This window comes from Clytia hemisphaerica, unplaced genomic scaffold, assembly GCF_902728285.1.
Source record: "Clytia hemisphaerica strain Z4C2 unplaced genomic scaffold, Clytia hemisphaerica genome assembly, whole genome shotgun sequence".
NCBI lineage: Eukaryota > Metazoa > Cnidaria > Hydrozoa > Leptothecata > Clytiidae > Clytia > Clytia hemisphaerica.
The window spans coordinates 12,066-34,896 of NW_027103379.1; the positions used below are offsets into that span (position 1 = coordinate 12,066).

The following is a 22,831-nucleotide window of genomic DNA, read 5'->3' on the forward strand; positions in this document are numbered from 1 at the left end:
CAAGGTCATGGATCTCCTCGCACATTTGACAACGCGAAGGTTTTGGTGACGTTCGAAAAGACTTGAAATCTCTTCCTTTCTTCTGCCCGTGCCTGGGCGTTGTCTTCTCCTTGAAATCTTGTAATGCTAGCCTTGAATAGTTTGGATCGTTTATCAAGGCTGTCTCCTCTTCAACGAATGCGATAAACTCGTCTAGACCTGCCTCGGTGTGTCTATTCTTTCGGACTTGATAACTCTTTCTGTTCCATCTTTCTTGGAGATGTGGTGGTAAGATAAGATACATCATACGAGTTGATGTATCTCTCTTCGGGTACTTTTAACGACTTGAAGTATCTTTCCTTGGGCACCTCGTATGACTTGAAATACCTCTCTCTTGGCATCTCACTCTTAATTTTGGATACTTCATTGGACACCCCATTAGACTTGAGATATCCTTCCTTTGTATCGACTTCACTGGATTGGATCGGATCAACATTTTCTTCTGGAACTTCATACGAATTTACGTAGCTATCGACCGATTCTGTCTTGTCGACTTCTGGAAAGATCCTCTCCAAGTCTGTTTCTGGCTTGTTATTTTCTTGCTCTACATTCTCGTAAGCTTCTATTTTTGCTTGCGACTTTGCCATCTCGAGATTTAGCTGAAAGGTTTTGCTCTCTTGCTCAATCTTCTGTTTTTGCTGTAGAAATTTCGCTTCAATTTGCAGCCCAGCTAATCTTGCTCTCTCTTTGGCCTTCTCACTCGAAACTGATTTGTTTGATTTATTTGATGACTTTCCAGAATAGCTAGATGACTTTCCGGATTTGTTTGATGATTTTTTCGAGGAGCTTCTTGAAGATACTGTACTGCTGGCCTTGTCGTAGGGTAACTCTGCAAATTGCTCAGCTATCTCCTCAGGTCTGCTAGCAGTCTTGGCTCTCTTCACTTGCTCCGCCACCGTTATTTCTTGGTCCATCGCCTCGATGACCCTTTTCTTGATAACAGAAACTTTTCTGTCTATCGATTCAGTGCTGTATCTATCGAATTCGTCACTATTGTCAGCCTCAGCGACCAGGATATGACACTTTGAATGATACTGCATAAACTCTGCAAACAGACTCTCCAGGGCATCAACTTCATTCAACAGCTCATCTCGTCTCTGATCCTCTAAGAGTATGTCCAACTTCATAAGCTGTGTTCGTATTTTCGCCTCTAATTTGCCTCTTTTACTTTGAAGCAATTCTATTTGATAAAGTCTCGATCTGGCTGGAATTTTAATTTCCCTTTTGCTGCTGCCTCTTGCTGACTGAATGTATGACATAACGAAAAGGTGAGTACTAGATGACAAGCTACTTTAACTTTTAGTATTTTACTGTTACTGCTAACGCAGTAGCGAGGAATATATCACTGACCCCGATGAGTATATTCTGACCATATATTTCAGGGACGCTAAAACAAATGCACAAAATTAGAAGTTAGAAAACTTGCCATAAACTAGTTACAAGAAACTGAAAATATCCTAAGTTAGACCCAAAAGAAACGAAAGGCTGGCAAACAGAAAAGAAGCAAACCCCCAAACAAAACCTAGGCGAAGCACACTGAAAACGAAGCACTGGAAAACACACAGAAGACGCAAGCCCAACAAAGAACTAAGTATGTACACAAACATAGAAAATACTTACTAAAATACTAAAGTTCTTTCACTTCACCCTCCCAGCACTCACAACAACATACAACAGTTCAATAAACGACATTCAGAGAAATAACATTTTAAAACGCCTACAAAATCCAATTAAGTGACGTCACAATACAAATTCACAAGGGACAAGACAAGACAAAGACAATACATAAAACAAGACAATAGAAGCGCACGAAACATTGAGAAATATAAAATACGTTACGGAGGAGAACCATATACTTCCGCGTAGAGTGGAGGCCTACTCGCACTCAATGCGGGAACACAGAGGGGTATGATCCTAAAATTGCCTGGAATTCCAAGGGGGTAGGTCACAAAAGGTTGGACCTCTTCAACAGGGGGTGCACGTTTTTTTTCTGGAAAAGCCCAATGCCAATGATTAGTTGGCTAGAGAAGATCAACCAATATTTTGACAAACATTAAGCTTTAGAGCCCTTAAGTGGGCTTGATTTAACATTTTTAGAGGGAGAAAACAACGAAGTTAAGCAAATTTTCAATCGATCATATCTTTAGGAGACTTCAAAATCCCACTGAGATTTTTTGAGGCTATAAACTAGACTTACTAAGGAAGCCTTGCTGAAAGTTTCAAAAAAATTTGGTTTTGCCTTAAAAAGATGCGCCATCTTGAATTTTGCTCCAGGTCTGCCAAAATAGCAATTTTTTCGACCATTTTTTACGGTTACGCAAAGATGGAAATCCTGAAAATGTTATTTTTGTGGCCAAAACCCACCAGTAAACCACTTCAGGTCAAAATTTTGCTTCAAAAAAGTCCCAAGGACCATCAGCAGCCAGCTAAAAGTGCTTCCAAACCCAGATTACGCAAAGTTTGAAGCCCTCTACAGGAGGTGCTAGAGATTTTCGGGGAAAATTTTGGAGACTCAATTTGATTTTTTCTGATTCCCTACAAAAAGTTCTTGAAATCCACTGTAAATCAGCTTTCTAATGTACTTGAATAAAAATTCATTTGCTTTCAAAATCTGCTCCCCACAAGAGTTCATGATTTTTAGGGGTCAATTTTTGAGACACTGTATCTGCAAAACTACTTGAGATATCAAGGTGAAATTTTCAGAGTCTTATTTTCTAGTGAGATAGATCATTTGGTCAAAATTTCATCAAAATATAAGAGGGTGAGGTATCAGACTTTCTTTATTCTGAAGATTTAAAAAAAAAATGGCTCTTAAGTCGCAGGCTAATACTCTTCTATAAGATAACTAAAGGGTTTGCACCTTCTTATCTCTCAAATATCCCTCCTCCCCAGAGGACGGGAGGAGGTTGGTGAAGATGAGGATGCTAGTGGAAGACGTAGGATTAGACCTCCTGTTGAAGCACCCTTTTGTCGAACGATATCGTGCTTCCTTTTTCCTTTTTGCACCAACGAGTGGAATAACCTGGACAAGAACATACGAAATCTTCCTTCTATCTTCAAAACCTCAGATTCTTAAAAACCAATGCCAATTCGGTTTTCAGACTTACTGACAATAGAGGTGTGGTTTTTCTTAACCGTTTAAGGGTCGACTTCAGTCATCTTCGGGAACACGAATTCAGACACAATTTTGCAGACACAGTTGATTCCTTTCACAACTGTCGAAATAACTCTATCGAAAGTACACACCATTTCCTATTTCCGGACGCATTGCTCTGATTTCTCCAATGATACGATAGACATGCAATATTTGACAACCTTCTTCAACTTGACAGATCCTTGCTACCATTAACCCCAAGAAGACTTTCGAGAATACTTCTCTTTGAGGATTCTAATTCTAGTAACAACCTAAATCATGATAAATAACCGTAAAATTTATCCAAGATACCGGTCGATTCGAGCAGGACCCTATTTGAAACCACTTTGAGATTTTAGCCTGAGAAAATTAGACTTTAACTCTAAATATCGCATTTTAAGTGGAAATACAATTCCATAATGGCGGACTTTGGCAAATTTCTAACCCAAACCATTTTGATTCTCCCAGAGTTTTTCCAGAATACTTTGAACACCAAAAATTTCAGGACACCATTTGAAACCGTTTTTGAGATTTTAGGCTGAGAAAATCAGACTTTAACTCTTATCGCGTATAGGCCATTTCACAGTCGAAATGGATCATGGGTAATCAGGACTGATTGCGCCTCCATTACGGCTTCCCGTTGGCTAGACGCAAAAATTTTCAATTTTTTTCAAAACTTTGGACCAATAGTAAGTCGTTATTAGCGCGCAGTGGTCCTGATTACCCTTACGCTTTGCGACTGTGAAATGGCTTATTAGTGGGAAATGCAATACCATAATGGCAGACCTTGGTAAATTTCTAACAGAAACAATTTTGGTTCTCCAAGAGTATTTCCAGAATACATTCAACACCAAAAAATTTCAGGACACCATTGGAAACCATTTTTGAGATTTTAGGCTGAGAAAACCAAGTTTTAGCTTGAAATATTGGCATTTAGCATGAAAACTCAATTTTTAGGGCGCCATTATGGATTTATAGGAAATCTTTGAAAACTCAAGTTTGATTTTTCCTGGAGCTTTCTCTGAAGTGTTTCATTACTGAAAATTTCAAGTGTGTACCTTAAAAGTTTAAAAGTTGTGTGCATTTTGCTACCCAGAATCGGAGAAAATCAGCCTTTTTAGCCTGAAATTGAAACATTGAGCGATCTCGCTGGGGTTATTTTGTCTTTTTGTGTTGAATATTAGTACAAGACACCATTTAGAAACCATTTTGACCCTTTCCTGGCCTTTTATAGTCTTAAAATGGGCAAAAAATGCCATTTTTACTCATTTTTCGCTTTAGTGCGAATCAAAGACCCCCCTGGGGAATGCTGGATTTTTTACCTAGGAGGTTAAAAATTGCGCAAAATGTCTTACAATAGATTAAATTTTCACAAAAAAATACTACACTTTGAATTTTTTGACTTTGCCATTTGACGATCTACCCTTACAAACAGTTTTATTCATCTGCTTCCAATTGTCTTTAGCAGTTGCTATTAGTATTACAATAGATTTTTTTAATTTGTAAATACAATTGGTGATCAGAGGATTTTGAGAAACAAATGAAACATAACAAGTACTCCTTAGGGTGTGAAGTCTCAGTGACATATAGTAGAGAAAAGGGAGAGAAATTGAATTGAGTTTTTCTTTTCTTGTTTTTCTTAATACGAACAGACAGACAGACAGACAGATATTTATATAATTAGAATCGATTAAAATAAATTTAGAGTGAACTTATTAATGACTAAGTTATTACTGTTACACGCTTGGGAGTTGGGGAAAATTTCTTTTGAAGGGAACTCGTTTCACTGATTTTCAAAAGTCTCAGAAGAGTTTTATCAATCTACTTGATGGTCTACTTTTTACGCAACCTACAAGCATGTACTTCTAATCTTGGCGTGCAGACGTATTTATAACAAAACCAGTGGGCAGAGTTAGGATAAGAAATGAGTACAATGAAATAGATCTGGAACTGTAGAACAGCTTTTTAAACTTTCACATACTTGGAAAGCTTTCTCAGAGCTGCTTTATAACGGAAAAAGACCAAAGCTCTCTCTGAGTAAGAGTAGCTTCTCAAATATTATTTCAGGTTTATATTGTGATAATTTTTGAAATCCTTGGATAAATATCTTTCATTTGAGCCATATTTGAGCTTCTAATTTTCACTTATATTTTCAAGCCCAAGCAAAAGTGATGACCTCACATGAGGCCCCCCCAGCGGACCCAAATTTCACGCATTCACGCAAAAAATTTTCGCAATTCACGCATTCACGCAAGTTTTTCTCGAAATTCACGCAAACCCAATTTTTTGGGAAATCGGGGACATTTTCGGAAAAATCGGGGAAAATGTCAAAAATAGCGGTCTTGACCATTTCGCTAAGTTACGTAATTTACGTAATTTCCGCCATTATGGAGTAAAACGTTCGATTTGCATAAAAAAGTATGACTGTACTGGAGATATTATTCGACCGGATCTGGTCATGCACTTTGAGGAAAACTTAACTCAGTAGTGATTTTTTCCTGTAGACCTGACTATAAAACACCGTATTTGGTAGCGTCATAAGAAGCCCCCAAATAGAAAGCGTTACGTAATTTTTCAACTTTAATCACATGCCATCACGCAAAATATTTGATTCTTCTAATTTGTCACGATCGTTTAGAAAAGGTGAAGCTTCGGCAGTTAACGGATCGCGATAGTAAGTGAAAAGATATGCGCCGCAGGCGAATTTTTGTACAAAAAAAAGCTTAAACATTATCAAAAATAGGTCAAACAAACTCGAGTATGACACAATGATGCTTGGCTCAGGGGTAAGGAGGCGCAACCATGGTTTACGCAGAGAGGAAATTTTTGCATTTTTGTCACTCGCGTTTGGCTAAAAATGCTCTCTTTAACACCATTGAAAAAGAATGTAGTCTAAATTCGTTAAAGGCAAGGTACGATCGCTTGATAGCTTGTAAAATGAGGTAAAAGAATGAACATTTGTTGCGAGCGAAGCGATCAAAAAATTTAAAAAGAAAGGTTTTAATCAGGGCTCGCGAATTAATTTCCTAACGTGGAGGGGCCGAAAACATAGTGACTAAGGAGGCGCAACCATGCTTTGCGCCGACAGGAGAAAATTTCTATTTTAACCCTCTGATGTGCTTAAATACGACTCCATTTCAGACTAATTTTGCCAAGAAATCAGGTTATTGAAAGTCTACATCATGGGTAAAAATATCTTTAAAATAAGTTTCTTTTTATTTGCAAAAACGTGGTGAAGTCATGGCCGCCTCCTGCCCCCAGTGGCTCTGGCCCCGGCTGGCCCTGGCCCTGGATCATTCGTCATGCATAACCATGGTCTTATCTTAAACAAACACTTTCAAGGGGGCAAATTAGAGTTATTTAAGATTCGAGGGCCAATACATGTTTGGCCCGAGCGAAAAAATCTGGAAATTTAAGGTGTCTAGATTGCAAGAAAGCGCATCTAAATCATGAATCATTTTATAAAATAGAGAATTTGAAAGTTGCTGATTATTTTGTGCACCTTTACCTGCCATCCTTTGAATTTGGGATAGGTGTGCACCTTAGGGTTTTCTACAAACTGTGAAAAGAAAAAATTCACGCGTTCACGCAAAAAACAGGGCCGATTCACGCATTCACGCAATAGAAATATTGATTTTCACGTTCACGCAAGTTTTTTCAATTCACGCATTCACGCAATTTTTTTTCGATTTTCACGCATTCACGCAACCAAAAAAGCCCATTCACGCATTCACGCAAACCGCTGGGGGGGCCCCTCACATGGGGACCTAATTGATCATTTAAAAAAGTTAGTTTGCTTTTAACAACTCTGTGCACACGAAGGATGTCTTCAGAACATAGTGGCATAGTGTAAGTACGCACCTGAAAAACTATCTTTTGCCACTCGGTGTATCTAAGGGCTGATTCTTTGAGTTTTTCTCTCTTTCTGGCTAAAATTTCGATTCGGGTGTATCTATGACAACGAGAACCAAATCAATGGGTCTTGGCTTTTTCGTATAGGTTTTCGAAATAAAGAGGTTATTATACAATATAAATCAATAAGACATAAATAAGAGTTTTCATTTATGAACAGTTTTGGGCGCACTTTAATCTTGAACAAGAATCGCAAAATTGCGACTAAATATTTCCTTAAAAATGAAGGTCATTCATTATTGACATATATAAAAAAGTATACACATAATTGCATATATATTTGTCCAGAAAGAACTGGCATGTTGTTTGCTTTGTTTTGGTGTTTAAAAATACATTATCAGTCCTAAAAAAAAAATACAAATTTGAATATAATGAGGGCATAAGTCTGGTTAAATATTAATTTATTCACAAGATTTAAGGATTACTGAAAAAATACTACTGCAGATGAACTAAAATCAAAAACTAAAACTTTACAATTATAAATTTACATTACGACAAAGTAAAAATTTATTTTTAATAGCAACAAAGAAAAAAATGTTGCTCAAAGTTTTAAAGCATTTAAATGCATAGCTTTAAACAGTAGACCTTTTTTTAAAGAGGCAGCCATGTTGAATAATTATGTACTCTGACAGCATAAAAACAATGACACAGTCATGCATAATTTAGGTCTATTTAGTTCAGTAGGTATAGAGAAATCAAGATTTGAAAACAGACACTGCATTGGTTTACAAGACTAGAGAAAGATGTCAACCATCCACACGGTTCATGAAAAAAATAAAGTATTTATCAAAAAAAGGTTCTCTTTTTTTTGGTAATCAATACGCTGCGCAAGCGTATGAACAATTTTCTATTGTTTTGATTTTGGCAACCACGAGAAACTTCACTCTCCCCCGTAAAAAATGGTAGGTAAATAGCCAGTTCTCATAAGAACCCAGCAGAGAAATGGTAGGTAAAGAACTCCTTTTCACCATAACTTCTTTTCCTCTTGGTGAATTTTTGTGAAATTTTCAGGAGAGATACATATAATTGTCATTAATATCATGTTCAAACATCTAAAACATTCTCTTTAAAGGAAGGAAAAAAATGGCAATACATTTCTCTAACCTTCCACAGTACTAAAGTGAGCATTTTTACCTCCCGCCTCTACGGTGGAGATGGCGAGACTGTTAAACGGCGTCTTCCAACAAACAACAATCAATATACCCTAACAGGATCCCACGGTGTAAACATTATCAACCAACAAAACCCACACCACCAAAATTGTAAAAATAAGTCAATATAATTTCTATCAACAATTTCTCGTAAAATGTTTTTTTTTCCAACATTCTGACTGTCTGATACATACCAATCATGGCTGGAGTCATCATGCAGTTAGCCACACTAGCGTCCCGCCAAAATGTGTATCAAAGATTAATGCTGCGAAAGTGCTATATCGTTTACTTGACTCTCAAGCAAAAAAATGCACCGCAAAACTTCTAAAGGGATTCATGAAAAAATAACCCGGCGCTTTTTAATGAAATTAACATTTTCAAAAACTTTGAGAAATTGCCTAAAATTTGAGCCATAGATGAAAAAATTTGAGCCAAAGCCAACATTGAAAACTAATTTGAAGATCAACTTCCCAAGAAAAAGATCTACAGGGGAGGCGGAACCCACCTAGATCCGCGCACTGCCGGATAGGCCATCTCCCGGAAATTTTGCCGGACCACAAACAATGACCCATTTACATGTGCGTAATTGTTTTTATTTTAGCGTATAAACAAGGCCTTAAAAATCAAAGCGCTGTCTCGGGAATTGAATGACAAATTTTGGTTGGTTGATTTTGGCTGCTGCACGTTTTATTTTGTTTCCAACTTTCAAGTTTTAATTAATATTGTCTTACGAACTTGATTCAGGTAACTCTCGTCCTTGTTGTTGAAATATATCCTGTAGATGACTGATGTTGTTTTTTCTGAAAGCTAGATTTTCTAGCTGTCTAGTGTGACTAACTGTCATGTGTAGAGTGACTGTGTATAACAACAAAAGTTTATTGAAAATCATCCCACGGTAATGGTGAAGCTAAAGATTTATCAACCAAACAAAACTGACGCCAAGTCAAATGAAATCTGTCGATTAAAAATTTCCATGAAAATTACAATCGAAACTTATCTCATAAAATGCTTTTTTCAACATTCTGGAGGTGTTCAAAGTTAGAGGTATCATATGTAGAGCCAAGCAATACATGAAAAGTCCTTTGCTATCCCATTTGCCATGAGATATAAGAGTCAAGAAATCAAACAAAAACCAACAAATCATGTCTCTTCACTTGCATGTCACATCGTGTTTTATATGGCAGTTAGTACAAGTACATCGATTTGTGAAGTGTCTTTACGTCATATAGAACAATAGAAAATATCAAAAGAACAAAGGAATTACCCATAGCCACCATTTCGCAACCATGGGGAATCGCGATTTTACGCAAATGGGAATCCTCATATCGAGTAAAGTATCTTCTGAAAATTTCATTCTTCCCCATAAATGCGAAAATGAAAAACGAAGAAGCTTTCGTTTTCTAATTGTCTTTTTAATCTGCCACGAAGTGTTAAAAAATTCCTTATAAAAAGACACGTTCTCCTACTAAGAGGTTTAAAAAATGACGTAGAAACAAGAAACTGTAAAAATAACCGTAATTAATCAACGGTCGTTAAAACCAAACTAAAAGAATTGCGTCAGCAGTAAGAATTCCCATAAGACGGTTTTAGAAAGTTTTCAATTAAATTATTTCTGATGACTGAGAATTTCACTTCACAAAAGTATAAGTTGATCGGGACGAACTGAAAGGTGTGGCTAAAAGCGGATAAGGGATACGGTGGGGAAAATTAAAGTAAAATTAAAAGCACGGGGAAAGCAAAGAAGAACATCTATTTTCTCTAAATCCCAACAATAAAAAATATAGGCGCACTTATCTTAATGCATAGTATGCAATGTAATGCAATAATTAGACTATTTTTAAGCATAATATTGAGCAAACTCAGCGTCAGCATCTGCTTTCTTTCTCGTGTGATACGGTGGGCCCCCTAAACCAAAGAATTATCAATCAGATAAAAAAGAAAGAACATATCCCTAATACTATATCATGGGTTACTCTCGTGATTACCTTAAGTGGATAAATTTTGGCGGGGATTAAATTTAGCGAATTTTGCGATTTTTGTCTTTAATCCATGCCAAAGACTAATCCACTTAAGATAATAGCCGGGGATTCTTGTAATATGTTTGGTATGCGATAAAAAATCCCGAAACTAACCTAGTAGGAATTAGATTTCACCTGTGTGGAAATTTATGTTAAAAATCAGCGCTGGACGCGTAGCCTACTAGTATAAGAATTATGCAATTGTTAATATATTTTCTTTTTCAGTTAGAAAAATACTAAAATATCTCACACGGGACCACGGGACGAAACGATGTAAACAATTGAAAGATTATTCAAATTCAAAGCGATGAAACAAAACGAACACCCACGCGCCATCCAGGAATATTATGTTGATGGCAGCTTAAAAATGAGAAAGTAAGTGATTATACATCTTGACTTGTTCCACCCACAAACCAAATTCTTGCAAATCCATTAAAGGGTAAACTTCCGTGCTTCAATACCTCAGAGTGTTTGTGCCCGTTCCCCGTTTATTGATTGTCGAATTTAAAGCAGAAGAAAAATTTCCGGGTATAAGTTTGAACAACAATCACGTTAAATTTTGAACATTTGACTCGGAATTTAATTAGATGGAAAAACTTCCATGCTTTGAGAGATCGCAAAATAATGTGTCAAGGTTATTTGTGCTTTTTTAACTTGACGTTTGTCAGCCTGTTAAAAAGTAACTATCATTCTCTGTGCTATAACTTCATTACTATTACTCCAAGACTGGTAGCTTTTATGTGGCAGGGGTATATTTTACTGAGACAGGGGTATATTTAGAATAGAGCCTATTTAGACTAATTGCCCAGGGTACTCATTTTTAACGGACAAGGCAGGCCCAGTGAGAACCTGGATCTCTGTACTATTATCGTAAAATCTAAATCCACTAAAAACAGACCTTTGTTCTGTTGGTTTTAATGTTCTTTTATGTCCCTTTCCTAACGGGCTAATAAACGACTCGGCTTTTTGAGAGAGGGACGTTCCCCTCGCACAAATGAAACATGTATAACAACGCTTCCATTTTTTTTCAGAATATCGCTTGACTAAAAGACGAAGGACCCGATGAACCGTCCGTGGCAGACAGTGTTATCGTCAAACTGTGAAGTAAACAGTGATGGTAGTGTTACCCTAATTGTAATTTATCGAAAGTGTACGTAAGGTAAAAAAGCTAAAAGAATAAAAGTTTATCTGGCTAAAAAATATAAAAGCCACGGATCATTTTACAATTAGAAATATCTTTGTCTTCTTTTCGTTTTTCTTCTAGCGCCGGACCAGATTTCTAGATAGAGATAAATACAATATATATAGTCTAGAAGTATAAAACCTTCAACTACTCAAAATGGAAACAATAAAGACAGAAACCCACAAAACAAAAAGACAATACAAATACAACAAAAATCTAGAATGAACATTCACAGAGAATCAATCAGGTTGGAGTAGAAAAGGAAAATATGATGACATAGAAATCCGTCAATGTAAAACTAGTGATCTAAAATGACTTTAAGGAAGAAAGTAACTCAATATGAGTCAAGATGGAATGAAGTAACTCAATATGAGTCAAAAAATACAATGCCGGACAAAAGGTTGTAGACAAATGAAATTTCAGTGAAAAATGATGAGAAATAGAGCAAAATGACTCTTCTATGTGTCTGAAAGGGGATGGAAGTTAAGAAAAACACTTTTGAAGTCGTTGCATTGCTTTTGAATTGCTTTTGAGGGAACCACAAGCAAAAAATCAGCGTTTTGACACTGGTGTAAGCCAGTTAATCAAGCCCTTGTGGTTTGCCCTTGCGGTCAGACTGCAGTGGGTGACTTTCAAAGACTTTGAACAGCTTTGAATGGGTTTGGAAAGCACCCAGAGCCTCTTGGGAACTTGTTTTTGATCGATATTGAAGTATTTTGCAAATATTGCAGAAGTCTACCAACCTTTTGTCCAGCATTGTATTTCAAGAAAACACATTATCTGTTCCTCAGTTATATATATATAGAGTCCCTCTAAAAGCACCCCGTGCTCATCACAGTACAGCCCCACTGGAAAATTAACTTTGATTTAATCTTCATTTGAAATTCAATAGATTTATATCTCCATTGGGATTTCGATAGAAATTTGTCCTGAATCCCCACTTCCACCGGGGGCTGTGAGACAGGGTGCTCAAAAGTACATATAGCGTAGAAAAAAACTATGACGTATAGCGAATAGGCCACAGGGTGAGGTATAAAATTGAATGGGGATTAAACCGATTTCTGGTTTTGATGGCAGCAACTTTGACAGTCTCAAAAGTGGAATTTCGTCCGGATCTCGTATCACGAAACTAATTGAATTTGAAAGAAGATATGACTCTTACCCCCAGTAAAGATGACGTGCTCATATCAAATCAATCTGAAACGAATGCATTAAAGGAAAAAAATTAGAAAAAGATTGAGGTTTCCAAAATTAATTCTCGCTAAAATTACTCAAAATCTTTGAAATCAACTCATCTGAACCCGGCTTTATTTCCCCACAATATATCGCAACTAAAAAGTAACGCTTTTACACCGTATATCTAACTGTACAATCCAACGTTACATTACGTGAACGTTGTGGACGTTTATGTTTATGTCTGCTGAGGTCTTGCAGGGGTGAAACAACGGGATGGTGCCTGTCCTTAAAAAACGCCTTTTCGCTACTTATTCATTTAGATGAAATTGCACTCAAATGCATTTAGTGCTCGTCGATTTAGTATTCTCAAAGGTATTTCAATATGACACTTTTTACGAGGAAGATGTTTATCGATTACAAAACTTACGTCACAACCACGGAGCGCTGACTTTTAGTTTTAATGACTTGCTCTCATTCGTTTGGTTTCTGTAATAAAAAGAAAGTCGTTATTGTGAACTTTTAACATGCTTTAAATGGAGGTACTTGTACTAACTGTATGGGGTAACCAGAAAGTCAATCCACAAGAACAGCCATCTTCCTTTATCATGGAGTGTTCCAAAACTATTGGTAGGTTGTTTGGAAGTACAAAAACCCACACAGTTTGATTTATTTTAAAGATTTAACTTGAAAACAAACTGCATCTTTCTAGCAAAAAACTCATGTTTCAACCTGCTACATAACAATTGCCAGTCGGGTCTGCTACTAACATGTAATAGTTTTATTATAACCAGGCTTGAGAATCCGTAAGGAATTTGTAACATATATTATATATATAGTTTATTAGTCGACTTGAATCATGATACATTACTTATACTTCACTGGATGCATTTTTCCCTGTGAAATTAAAAACGGGCGTCAGTCAGGGCGTATGGAAGGCGTTTTGACACGGGAAATTATTATTATTATTATGAAGGAGAAAGCCCGTTTTAACAAATATTTCCCTTTTGGAAAACGGGAAATATTTAATTATGTACATTAAAAACACAAAAATAAAAGATTTAATTTAATTTTTCTTGGGCTCTAAAACCTGGAAACCATCATTTTGTCACTTATCTTGACGAATTACTATAGGAAGGTTTCTCTCTCTTTCATAACATCTATACCTCGGCCTATACTAGACGTCACGTTTTTTCATATTTTTTGTTTTACCAACTTTTCGTACCATACCAACGAGTATCACATTTTGTTAAGAATTTTCAACACAATTTACTTTGGCAAAATAGGTCGAAAGTCGCAAAAAGTTCGTTCAAGTTGAATCAATTGGCAGCCTAACAAAATATAATATTGAAAATAATATTTCTCAGAAAAAAGCTTGTTCTAAAAGATAAAGAAATAATTGAAAGCACCCTTTCAGCATAGAGGTATAAAGAAAAACAGGAGTTGAATGTGTCGGTAATTGGTCGTTAAAGTCTTTTGATTTCTTTTATAAAATGTATCAAAAGAAATTCTAAGCTCGCCCGATGAAATAAGACTTTTTAGAAGAACTCAAGTTTGCTATGAACATTCTAATAATCAGTATTGAAGATTCTCGCCTTTTAATATACGAAAATTAGATAAAAATTCGTCCACGAAGCAAGTTTATGTTCCATTTCGCTATCCGTTCAATTTTGTTTTGAAAAGATATTTTCTCAAGCCAGAAAATGAAAAGTTCTTTATAAGCACACACGATTTCAGACTCAATGTGTAGACATAAAGTCGCTGGAGAATTTTGGAGGAAAGTATCAAGCAATAGAGTTCACCTTAAGGAAAACATTGATCGAAAAATCTTATCATTTGATGAAGGATTGCCAAGTTTACAGGCCTTTTTTTAGTCCAAATATTTTCTTACACTGATGTCAGAAACAATGAATCCCGTCTCATCTAATTTCTAAAGCTTAAATGAGCCAATAGGATTTCACCTATGGATAAAAGAGCTCATTAAAAATGCACGATATATGAGATTATGAGCATGCATACATCGTAACTTTTTTAATCGTAGGGCGAGCTTGGTTACAATAGCATACTTCTCCTGTTTCTTTATACCTCCATGCTTTCAGCGAGCGAAGATTTCTCAGCCCACTGAAAGAAAACAAGAGGCGTAGGTGGATGAAGAAATGACACGAAGAAAGAGTTTGTTAATACAATATTTGGACATCTGTGAGTGTCATACAGCCTGTATCAACAAATACATCAATGACTGCAACAACAAACTCGTACCCAGGTTGAATTCAGCGCTTTTGGAATTCACTGGTTGAAAATGGTTGAAGTTTAGTAGAAAAATCAGGGAAGACTGGTAACAACAAACAAATTTAGAAGTTTGATTTTGATAAAAACCTTAAAATAAATACACACTACTGTCAAAACCATACGGTTACTTGGCTGGATAGTTATCAAGAAAATGTCGTTTTTACCATCTGCCATTCAGATATTTGTGGCATTGGTCATACTTTGCAGAACAGAAGCAACAAACACTACAATCACACCACCAACAGACCAAGGTTTGTGTTTAAATTTCAAAAAAAGCTGGAATTTGATCTTTGCTTGACCAATACTATACTTACGGCAACTTACGGCGAACAATCCAAAAGTCTATTCAATCCGATTGGTTCAATTTAAGAATTATGATGTAATCGAGCCAAATCAACCAATCAGTTGAATAGAAACTGATTTGAGTGTTGAGCATACTTTTGGACTGTTAACCGTAAGAATTCCAGCTTTTTTTGGTTGTTTATTAGAAAATGACACAATCTTTACTCTTTCAGTTTGATAGTTTCTTTAGTAGGGTTCGTTATGTCTTTAGTAGGGTTCGCTATATGTTGACTTTTTCTGAAATCAGGTTATATATGTAATAAGTAATGTTAGTGAGAAAAATACTAAGAAGCAATATTTTAGCCTTTATTGTCTCTACCCAAATAAGCTATCCATTTAGCCATAATAAGCTATCTCTGTTTCGAACAAAAAACACACTTTTTTCATTTGCGAGAATTCTAGTTTTAAGAATAATTACCCCATTTCTTAACAATAATTCTTCCTTATTATCAGGGGCTTGTGAAGACGAATGGGTTTTCCGTCAAGGGTTTTGTTATTGGAGTTCATCATTCAATAGAGGAGCCTATCGAATGAAGAGTTGGTTTGGAGCTGAAAGAGAATGCAGAAGAAAAAGAGCTGACCTGGTTTCCATCCACAGTGAAAGTGAAAATAATTTCGTCCATAAAATGACTCATTGTGCTAGGGTAAGAATATACGGTTGATATTTAGATGAGTATTTTCCGATTAAGTTAAATTGACATACCATGTGTTCATGTGTAGAATCAGTTCCAGCAACCCTCAAAATTAGTTAAATAGGTAGATTAAAAAATATGTTGCTCTAAATCCCTCAAAATCCATTCTTTTTATAAAAGCAAGCAGTCTCGAATCTCTAACCCTGATATCCAGCGAAAATATTTCTAATATCTTTTAATGGAAAAGCTAGATTGAAAATCTTCTAACATGGAAAACTTTGACCCCATAGTAATAAAAACGGTGTAATATCATAAGGGTTACTTTTTCTAATACCAGACAACGCTTTGATCTTATCTAGAGAGAATCAAAGTTTCATGTATTCTTTTTAAGACATGGACTGGTCTGACAGTGACCGACAATGGAAAAAGGACCCGGCCGGAAGGTAACGAATGGATAGATGGGACAAGCCGAACCTATTTGAATTGGTATCCTGGACAACCTGGTGCTGATTCTAATCACCGTTACAATTGTTATTATCAGCACGATAGCACAGGTGGTAAATGGTCTCATGCTTTGTGTACTGCACACCGATTCTATTATGTTTGTAAGAAACCTGCTGAAATGGCAAACATCCGCGCAGCTGCGTTCTCCCATAGAATGCGCGCTAAACGAGCGGCTGAAAAGTGTGGAAAAGGATGGAAACTTGCAGGCAATGATAAATGTCTTCATGTCAACAATACACGTGTTGATTTCTTCGAAGCCCTCTTGCAATGCCAATCTTTGGGTTCACATCTAGTGACCATGCACAATGCACAAGAAGAAGCCCAACTTTCGCGCGCCTTCGATTCGTGCGATACACCGTGGATTGGATTGGAAAATACCGACCCGAATCGAGTGAATTCGAACGCCGGTTGGAAATGGAACGACAACACAGTCCTTAGATATTCGAACTGGCAGAGCACCACACCGACCAATGATAAAACGAAGCAATGTGGAAAGCTGGTTCGTGGATTGTCATGGGTCAACACCCATTGTTGGGAATTGCTACCCTTCATCTGCCAGAAGAATATTTAACTATTTGTGAAGGAAATTATTTTTCAATCTACCTATTATTGATAGAAAGTTTTGTCGCTATGAATAGAATAACGTTTTCCTTAATCTAAACTTCTTTCATCTTTTTAGTAGCTAAACTCCCCACTCCCCTGAAATTGTAAAAAATTTCTTAAGCGTTCTCATGTGTGCGATCACCCTAACCACCATCTATGGTTCCTTCCTATCTTTACCATCTTAGGCTAGGGATTATTGCCTTCTTGCGACCTCAAAATTATCTCTTAACTTTTACTAAAGTCTATTCACGATAAGTGTGCACTCTTTTTTTTTTTTTTACCCATAACTTTTTAAGGAATTCTTCAATCTTTATAAATTTGGTATCATTGGAAAGATATTAGTGAGTGGAACAATTTCAAATAAAAAAATCTTTAAAAAATTCTACAAATGAAGATGAAAATGAAGAAGAAAAAAATGAAGATCTTGTAGAAAAGTGCTATAACTATCGTTTTCACTGAAGTGAATCCTTAATCATCGAACGTCATCACTGTGAAAAAAATTCTCAAAAATAATCATTCAGTCAAAAGATATCAAACAAAGTTATAAGCTGATTGACGTCTAAAAACGCTGTTTTTGCTGTTTTTTGGGGTCAATCACTTATTAACTTTGTATCATAACTTTATACTGAATAAATATTTTAATGAAATTTCTTCACAGTGATGACCTCCTAAGATCAAAGAATCTCTCACGTCAATCAGATTATAACTTGGTTTGATATATTTTTACTGAATGATTATTTTTGATAAATTTTTTCACAGTGATGATCTCCTAAGATCAAAGAATTTCTCCAGTGAAAATGAAAGTTATAGCACTTTTCTACAAGATCTTCATTTTTTTCTTCTTCATTTTCATCTTCATTTTGAGAATTCTTTTAAAGATTTTTTTATTTCAAATTGTTCCACTCACTAATATCTTTCCAATGATACCAAATTTATAAAGATTGAAGAATTCCTTCAAAAGTTATAGGTAAAAGAAAAAAGAGTGCACACTTAACGTGAATAGACTTTAAAAGCTTTCACTTACACAGTAACCGTGATTATTGATACCAAAATCCGATATCTTGACCATGATGATAATGTGCTCATTTAAATATACTTAGAGTTGTTCAGTCTATCCCACAAAGCAAACAAAAGATCGGGGGGGGGGGTACTCTGGCAAAATTGGGTGCTTGGTATGTTCAGACGGTAATGGTCGATTTTTCACCTTCCAAAGTCTCTCTAAGGGTCGGAAAATTCACGATTTTTAGGAACTATTTTTGATTTGGAGTGAAAAAATTGTAAAAAGTCTTTCTAAGGGTAGGGAATTTTTCAAAAATCTAAAGGGTCATCTTTTCAGCAAAAATCAGTCTCTCTAAGGGTCCCATCCGCACATACCCCTCATCCGCCAACCCTAGTAACCCCCGGGCAAAAGATAATTCCATTCTAAACTACCAGGCCATTTAATATTTATTGGGGAATTATTTGTTCGGAAAAACATGAATGTAGTTTCAAGTTTTAAAAAATCGTGATTTCGTTCTTACAAAATAATAAATCTTTATATAATTTGATTCCTATCCATCCTATCAAATATTTTACTGAAATTCAGCTCTGTTTTTACCACAAAAGGGATAAGTCTAAGTTCGAGAATGATTTGTATATATACACACACCCCTATGTCACAGACCCGCTGGGACCCCAGCCCCACTGAAAAATTAAGAAAGAATTTCGTTCCCGATGGGAAAACATCCTTGAATTTCAGCCCCACTCGAAATTCCATGCTTAAAAATTGCACTCCAAAACCATCTCCACTGGGTTTTTTAACCTACGAACAATAGAATTTCTATCCCCATTATAATTTCAATAGGAATTTTTAACCCCACTGAGAAAAAAGGTTCCACCGGGTGTATATATGCTACACATGAAACCAGAAGAAGGCTTGAAGAACGATGAACTGAAATCTTTTGGCCCGGGTATCTAATATTAGAAAAATTACCTAAACGCATTCAAGGTGACCGGCTTACCCTGCGTGCGGCCCTTAAGGGTCATTTGTCCAAGCTTTCCAAATTGCACTATAAGGCTCAAAATGAGCAAAGATGAGAAAAAGTCCACTCTAAGGCTGTAAAATTCTGTAAAAGGGTTGATTTTTCGCCCAAATTTTCTCAAATTAGACTAAACTTTCTCTAATTTTGGGCCGCACGTACGGCAGTTTTTGAATCGAGTGCCCCCCCCCCAGGTTTAGTGGTCAAAGTAGTGAAAATTGGGTAAAAAGCCTATAAAATACCTTTGGAACGAAGTAGCTTTTAAAGAATCACGACAACAAATTTGCATCTGAAGAATCTCTTAAATGGAAACATTTATATACTACAAAATCTTTTTTCGTATCATACAAAAATTTAAACATTCTTCTGGCAGATGAAGGGTAGCAGTTCCCAACAATGTGTGTTGACCCATGATAATCCACGAACCAGCTTTCCACATTGCTTCGTTTTATCATTTGTCGGTGTGGTGCTCTGCCAGTTCGAATATCTAAGAACTGTGTTGTCGTTCCATTTCCAACCAGTGTTCGAATTCACTCGATTCGGGTCGGTATTTTCCAATCCGATCCACGGTGTATCGCACGAATCGAAGGCGCGCGAAAGTTGGGCTTCCTCTTGTGCACTGTGCATGGTCGTCAAGTGAGCTCCTAAAGATTGGCATTGCAAGAGGGCTTCGAAGAAATCGACACGTGTATTGTTGACATGAAGACATTTATCATTGCCTGCAAGTTTCCATCCTTTTCCACACTTTTCAGCCGCTCGTTTAGCGCGCATTCTATGGGAGAAAGCAGCCGCGCGGATGTTTGCTATTTCAGCAGGTTTCTTACAAACGTAATACATACGGTCTGCAGTACACAAAGCATTGGCCCATTTGCCACCTGTGCTGTCGTGTTGATAATAACAATTGTAACGGTGATTAGAATCTCCATGCGGATGACCAGCATACCAGTTCAAATAGGTTCGGCTTGTACCGTCTATCCATTCGTTTCCCTCGGTTTTTGCTCTTTTTGACTCGTCTATTGTCGTTAACCCAGTCCATGTCTTAAAAAAACAAAAATCATTTAGAGTAAAATCGATGAATTCATCTGATTATAAGGGGATATACTCACTCTTTTGGCTGCTATGAGATAGCGCCCTTTGAGGATGTGCTTGCCACATGATCTGTCCGTAGTCGATAGGTCTCTTCATATCACAAAAGTTAAAAAAATAAGTAACGATGAGATTTCTTCCGCATTGCTTTTTGCCTTGCTTTCCTGCTATCGATATTTCTTGGTACAATTGAATTTGAGGTTTTCACTAAACACTGGCGTGGACGCACATTGATTAGTTGGTAATAAGAATTTTGTTAACTCTGTTTTAGACTTGAATTCATAAAGTTCAACACTATTCTTGCCCTTGCACCACGATCCGTAATAAAAAGTATTCTTACCCTAGCACAATGAGTCATTTTATGGACGAAATTATTTTCACTTTCACTGTGGATGGAAACCAGGTCAGCTCTTTTTCTTCTGCAGTCCCTCTCAGCTCCAAACCAACTGTTTATTCGATAGGCTCCTTTATTGAATGACGAACTCCAATAACAAAAACCATTACGGAAAACCCATTCGTCTTCACAAGCCCCTGAAACGCGAGAAAGAAATATACAGGAATCATTCAAAGATATTGTTCATTTTTGTCTGACCCTGAGATCCACAAATAAATTCTAAAAATTGAAATGCTGTCTATCATTATTGAAAGTTGAGTATTGTTGTTGTACTGGGGGGGCGGGGGATAACTTTCCGAAAAAAATGAAAAACTGTTAGATTTTTACTTTTAATATCTTTTGAAATTTTCATCTGGATTCTTAAAGGTTTTGCATCGATAAGTGAATTTTACGCTAGTATAGGAGCAAGAAAGAAGTGTGATCAACCATTATTGAGTGTTTTGATTTTCCTATCCTTCCTGAAAAGAAGACAACACAAACCTTGGTCTGTTGATGGTGTGATTGTAGTGTTTGTTGCTTCTGTTCTGCAAAGTATGACCAATGTCACAAATATCTGAATAACAGATAGTAAAGAAGACATCTTTCTTTATACCTCTATGCTATTAGAGTTTCTAAGTTTGTATATTATCGGAAATTCATGCTGAACAGAGGGTTTTTGTATCAGTTTCAGATGACGACATTGAAACTTGAAATGAAAATTAGTACCTAGTCTTCTAGTTTAGATTTCTGAAATCGAGTATCTGTAAGAATAAGATGAGAACAAGGGTCTGAGTACGAGATTGTGTTTGTTTGTTGTTAGAAACGATTGAGACATCTATTGATTCAGGTTTGAAGCACCTACAAACATTTTATTGACAAATTGTCTGTAAATAATTTCTTCACATCTCTTCTTATTATTATTTTATTATTTCACCAAGACATTCTGAAAATAATCCCAGCAGTCCCTTTTTTCAAGCAAAAGTAGCAAACCCTACTTTTCAGTGTTTTATGTGGAAAAGCACTTAGCTAGGAGGCCGTGGGCTGAGAAGTTTAAGCAATCAGTTTACATATCGCGAACGGTCAAACAAATCACAGCTGGATAACCTTCATTTCACAATGCAAGAACGTAATCAATCGTAACAAATTCTAATTACCCAGAATTCCTTGCTTTTGATGATGTCTCGACACGTTCACATTTCATTTGTGTTTAAGTAGATGTGCGTGTATCAGAGTTGTGTATCATCTCTCTCAAATTTCGTTTAAATATAACTGTTTTATGATGAAAGTTTCCGAACTGGCAGATCCTCAGATTCCAAAAAAAGTCTTTTCATGACAAATGAAAACAACCGCACATTTGGTATGTGTGAAATAGTTTGATTCTTCAAGGTTCCAGTGCGTTCGTCAAAGTTCGCCAACACAATAAAAAGTTTAAATTCATAGAAAACTAAACTGTGGTGTTCATGGACCCAAAATCGGATCATTCCTTTACGCGCAGCTTGAACATACTTACAAGTTGAACTATTTCCTTATAAAAATTTTAATGAGCGTGAGATTAAAACAAATCTTCCAATCTGCCTTGATCCATTTAATTTGTCCCTAATTGCAGCTAATTGCAGGTAATTTTAAGGACATACAAATCTCATCAATCATCAGTGTTGTATGTATATGGCTTAAAATGGCATCTTTATCAACAAGAGTTACATAAGTGACACAAATTAATTCATTTTCTGCTAAATATATTTTGGATTAGAACGGCGATCCAGTTAGCGTTTGTTTTGCATCGATTAGCATTAGTCAGCACTTTTTTCTACGATAGGCACATCTTAAAAATTGTTTGCAAAGTATTGTTTTGAAATTTTTGAGCCCAGTTTCTTGGGCGAACATTTTAGCGAAGATTTCAAAAAAAGAACCATTGTGGCCCCTCAAGATGCTTCCATGTAAAAAAAAGGGGCTTGAAGATTTAGCCTTTAGAAATTGCTCATTTCTCCAATAGGCAAACTGCAAATTTAAAATCAAACTTTTGCGGATCTCAAAGGGTTTTATGATATGATCTCAGGTTTCTAAAACAACCAAAACATTTTCCACATACAAATCTAAAAATAGGAAAAAGCCCAAATTTCGAGAAAAAAGCATCTTCAAGTAAAGATATTGTAAAAACAAAAGAAAACAATGATTGGATGATCAAAATATACCAGGACGGAATAGACATGCACGTCTCTCGAATGAGAAAAGAAGTCTTGTACGAATGGTCCGTTACCAATCAAATAAGGGAGTGGTCACAAAGTGTCTACTAAGTTGAGGTGGGGGATATTTTCAAAAAAAATAAAAAATTCGCATCTCCCTTGATATCATCAAAGAATCCCTCCTAAATACAT

The 22,831-nt window shown here is 36.3% G+C and overlaps 3 protein-coding genes across 3 annotated transcripts; 1 reads left to right on the forward strand and 2 right to left on the reverse strand.

Annotated features, from left to right (window-relative positions):
* Positions 1-212: 212 nt before the first annotated feature.
* On the reverse strand, positions 213-1,166 carry LOC136824758 (pre-mRNA-splicing factor CWC22 homolog). The gene has a single exon (XM_067080732.1). It carries the CDS (start codon positions 1,164-1,166, stop codon positions 213-215), a length of 954 nt encoding a protein of 317 aa, XP_066936833.1.
* Positions 1,167-14,921: 13,755 nt separating this feature from the next.
* LOC136824761 (lymphocyte antigen 75-like) lies at positions 14,922-17,037 on the forward strand. Its single transcript, XM_067080734.1, has 3 exons — positions 14,922-15,149; positions 15,694-15,884; positions 16,264-17,037. Exons 1-3 carry the CDS (start codon positions 15,050-15,052, stop codon positions 16,945-16,947), a joined length of 975 nt encoding a protein of 324 aa, XP_066936835.1. The 5' UTR covers positions 14,922-15,049; the 3' UTR covers positions 16,948-17,037.
* Positions 17,038-19,279: 2,242 nt separating this feature from the next.
* LOC136824762 (lymphocyte antigen 75-like) lies at positions 19,280-21,105 on the reverse strand. The gene is made up of 3 exons (XM_067080735.1): positions 20,958-21,105; positions 20,424-20,614; positions 19,280-20,035 (listed from the first exon to the last, which is right to left on the reverse strand). Exons 1-3 carry the CDS (start codon positions 21,055-21,057, stop codon positions 19,352-19,354), a joined length of 975 nt encoding a protein of 324 aa, XP_066936836.1. The 5' UTR covers positions 21,058-21,105; the 3' UTR covers positions 19,280-19,351.
* Between the last annotated feature and the right edge of the window lie 1,726 nt (positions 21,106-22,831).